Source organism: Haplochromis burtoni, unplaced genomic scaffold (genome assembly GCF_018398535.1).
Source record: "Haplochromis burtoni strain Fernald_Lab_line unplaced genomic scaffold, NCSU_Asbu1 Contig_55, whole genome shotgun sequence".
NCBI classification, from domain to species: domain Eukaryota; kingdom Metazoa; phylum Chordata; class Actinopteri; order Cichliformes; family Cichlidae; genus Haplochromis; species Haplochromis burtoni.
In genome coordinates, this window is record NW_024582416.1 from 2,000,751 (window position 1) to 2,004,336 (window position 3,586).

At 38.3% G+C, this 3,586-nt stretch overlaps 1 protein-coding gene across 1 annotated transcript in view; it reads left to right on the forward strand.

Moving 5' to 3' along the window:
- Positions 1 to 715: 715 nt before the first annotated feature.
- LOC102290689 (S100P-binding protein) overlaps positions 716 to 3,586 on the forward strand; it is an 8,557-nt gene continuing 5,686 nt past the window's right edge. Inside the window, exons 1-2 of the mRNA XM_042220755.1 lie at positions 716 to 767; positions 2,469 to 2,568. Of these exons, the coding sequence (XP_042076689.1) occupies positions 716 to 767; positions 2,469 to 2,568 (152 nt within the window). The remainder of the gene's footprint in view (positions 768 to 2,468; positions 2,569 to 3,586) is intronic.

Genomic DNA, 3,586 nt, shown 5'->3' on the forward strand with positions numbered 1-3,586 from the left:
CCTTTCTCCCAGAGCTCTGGTTTCTTCCGCCACCGCAAGAATTAATTAGCTCATCAACCAGCTCTCTCTCACACACGGGATCTGAATTTGAGTATTTAGCCCTATTTAATCCTTCCAAGTTGAATTAACCTCACCTGCATCATCTTCAGTCACCACAGCATGATTTACCACCAAAGGGTTTCTCAGAAGTCGAGCCTTGTGAGTTGATGTGTCCATGTATGGCAAACAATGCAGGTGTAAAATTTCCAGTAAGATTCAGTAGGTTTACTGTAGGTCAGACCACAAAACCATTCAGACCACAAGCTGGTTGAAAGGTAAGGCTTCTGGGAACCTTTCTTAGCACCTTCAGCTCTTTGTTGTTTTCTTTGAACCCTCCTGAGTTGCTTTCATTTCAGTTTAAGAATCATTTGGACTTTTGAAATCAAGGGGTTGAGGGCTTGATGAACAGCTTAAAATAACATCCATAACATCCACCCAGCAGAAAGTTGCACTGCTATGAAATTATTCACTCACATTCTTCACAAGTCAGGAGGAGTTTAAGTCATGAGATTAAGCTGCACAAAAAGTTACTAATACTATGAGTAACAGAGAGAGTGTATAAACATTCGTGGCGTGACTTGTTTCCCAGAAAACAAAGAGGAAGTAATGACAAACAGAAGGAGCCTTGGTGATGCAATTACATTACATTAGAGCACTCTCAGCCTGATAGTAAACAATGGCTCCGAGCACACTGCTCATCACACATAATCAAACACAACAGCTCAGAGGTAAAGCTCTCTGTGTACATTATAGGGCACACCATAGATTTGTGCATTAGCATAGATCCTGTCAGGCATCATATGCACAGCAGTTGTGTGCTGCACAGTAGCAGCTGCTATCACATGAAACACAGTCTGATTTCCCAGATGGGGCACCACTTACATCGAAGTCAGTCATGTGAGTTTTTGCTCACATTTTGCTGCCACACTTACACCCTAATCAGAAACAAAAGCCAAAGGAGAACTCTTTGTACTTGCACTGTACCACATGTATGACTCTCTTGGCTTAAACTTTAATGTATAGATTCATAAAATTACAGAAAACTCGCTGGCAATTTGATCCTGTAATTTTAAAACAGTAAATAGTGACCAAATGTTTTGTGCTCTGTCGGGTGTTTTATATTCACACAATTATGTTGTGTGGGTAGTATACAGCCACAGGTCATGCTGCTTTCTCTCTGTTTGTTCATCAAACGTCTGAATCTGCCACGCACCAACACAGACTCAACACCTGACTGAAAAGCAAACTGTAAAAATGTAATGTGATGTTAATCCAGTGACTCAAAATGATTCATGCTGTTTAACTTTGAACATTACAAGGAAAATCAAGTTTCTCATAGTAAGCAGACAAGTATGAAAACAAAAGATTTTTATTTTTGTTAAAGAAGGTTAACACAAAAATGCTGGATTCGAGGACCAGACATGATGAATGTCACTGCATTCACTGATTGAACTGCTTGATGTTTTTCCAAAGGAAAAATGTTTATTCATGGGTAAAGATGGATTTTCTTCTTGTCTGCAGGTAAATCAGCAGTACAATAGAAGTAAAGCTTTTTGCTTTTTAGTATAATTTTGATGATAGTGATCGCTTATATTTTCTGCTCACGATTCCCTCCAAGAGCAGCCAATACTGTTCTGTGAAATCACACCCTGGACTCGGAGAATTTGTCCTGAGGTTTGAAAATCCTGGTTCTTCTGTGGGGGCTGGGAAAGTTTCCAAATTGTGTAACACTTCACATCACCTCATATACTTCTTTGGCTTTCCACTAATTGACTGGCAGCCATTCACTAACCATTGATTTAGGAATCATTTCTACAGCAACTGCCATCAACCATCAGCAACCACTCACCAGCAGTTTAACAGGGACTACAGATTATTCCTTAGTGGTTGACAGATGGTTGCAGACTGCTTTCTAGGCTTGCATTTGGGGCCTTGGCTTTTGTTTGATGAAATTATGCTTGACTGACTCTTTTAGCATCCATTTAGCATTTCATTATGTTTTGTGAGATACTTTTGTTTGGTGGTAGAAAATTAAACAGCGAGAGTCAAACATAGTCCAACCAGGAGCACAGCTGCAGAACCTGCAAAACAGTCATATTAGAAAGAAACTGTACACATAATGTACATGGGCACTATGTAGATAGAGGTACATCTAAATTAATTCCAGTATCATAAGCTTTGTAATCCCAAACCCCAAAATAAATGCAAGCTAGAACCTAAATAAGAACATCCAAATGTCCCCTGGCAATGTCACAGAATAAAGGTCTAATTATTATTATAATTGTAATTAAAATATTAATTAATTCATTATTAAAGTTTTTAAATCAAAAAATAAATATAAGTAATTAACACATTTTAAAAACATAAATAAAGTTAAAGTTATTTGAAGAAAGTTTAAATTCTTGCAACCGGAAGTTTGAACTGAACAGTCCGCCAACCCATTAAGGTCGACTGTTCCCTGCCGCGTGTTAAACACCTGCACGCGGGAGTGAAGGAAGGAAGTAGGGCGGGAGGTGAGAGCTTCAGTGGGTGAGTTTGGTTTGATGTTAAAGCCGTTAAATTTAGTTGTTTTAAAAAAATAAAATAAAAAATCCGTTACTGAGCCTCTCAGACGGGCAGCGTACCGCTTTCATCCGCTCCTCTGGTTCTCGGCGTCCGCTCGGGGGTCTCGGTGTTGCTCGAACGGGTAGCGGACTTGGCAGCTAAGTGTGTTAATAGCTAATGTTAGCTTTTAAGCCATGTAATAAACTAAGCTTTTATAAATCAGCTACCATTTATTTATGGGAACTATTTTTAAGTAATATTAAAAAAGTTCTCTTTACTACCTTAAATACACCCGAGGTGTAGTAATCATGAAGTGTCAGAAATGTTTGCCTGCCATCCGCGATAGCTACAAACATTGATTCAGACTTACAGAAGTCATAATTTAGTTTTATTTAATTTTTTGGTGGTATTCACTGTGTGAAATTTTATTATGTAATGCAGTCATATTCTAAGGTTGAAATATTTTAGCGTTTTCGGTATTTGGTCTTTAAATTGAAGGTGATTGACTCGGTGTAAATGAGCCTTATTACCTTAATGGGTCAAAATAAGTCCTTTGCCACAAGTGAGTACACACGTTGGTATTTTTGTTTGGTTTTTGGCAGGTTATCGTTTTGATTTTATTGTATTAATACTGGTAATTGTTATATTTATGAAGGTAGAGCTAGTTTTTTTTTTTATTTTTATTGCTATTAATACAATTCAAATAGGGAGTAAAATATCTGCATAGTTGTGGTTTGATCAAATTGTATGTGAAAAGACTGAATGAGATGATTTGATGTGACTTTGATTTCTCAGTGTGGGCCTTGGTAGAGCTTTCCCCCTACACCAGGGGTGGGGAACTTCAGACCTCAATGGCTGGTGTCCTGCAGGTTTTAGATGTGTTCTTGATCCAAAACAGCTGATTCAAATGGGTAAATTACCTCCTTAACATGTCTTACCTTCTCCACATGCCCAGTAATGAACAAATCACTGGCTTCAGGTCTGCTGACCCAGGGTGATATTG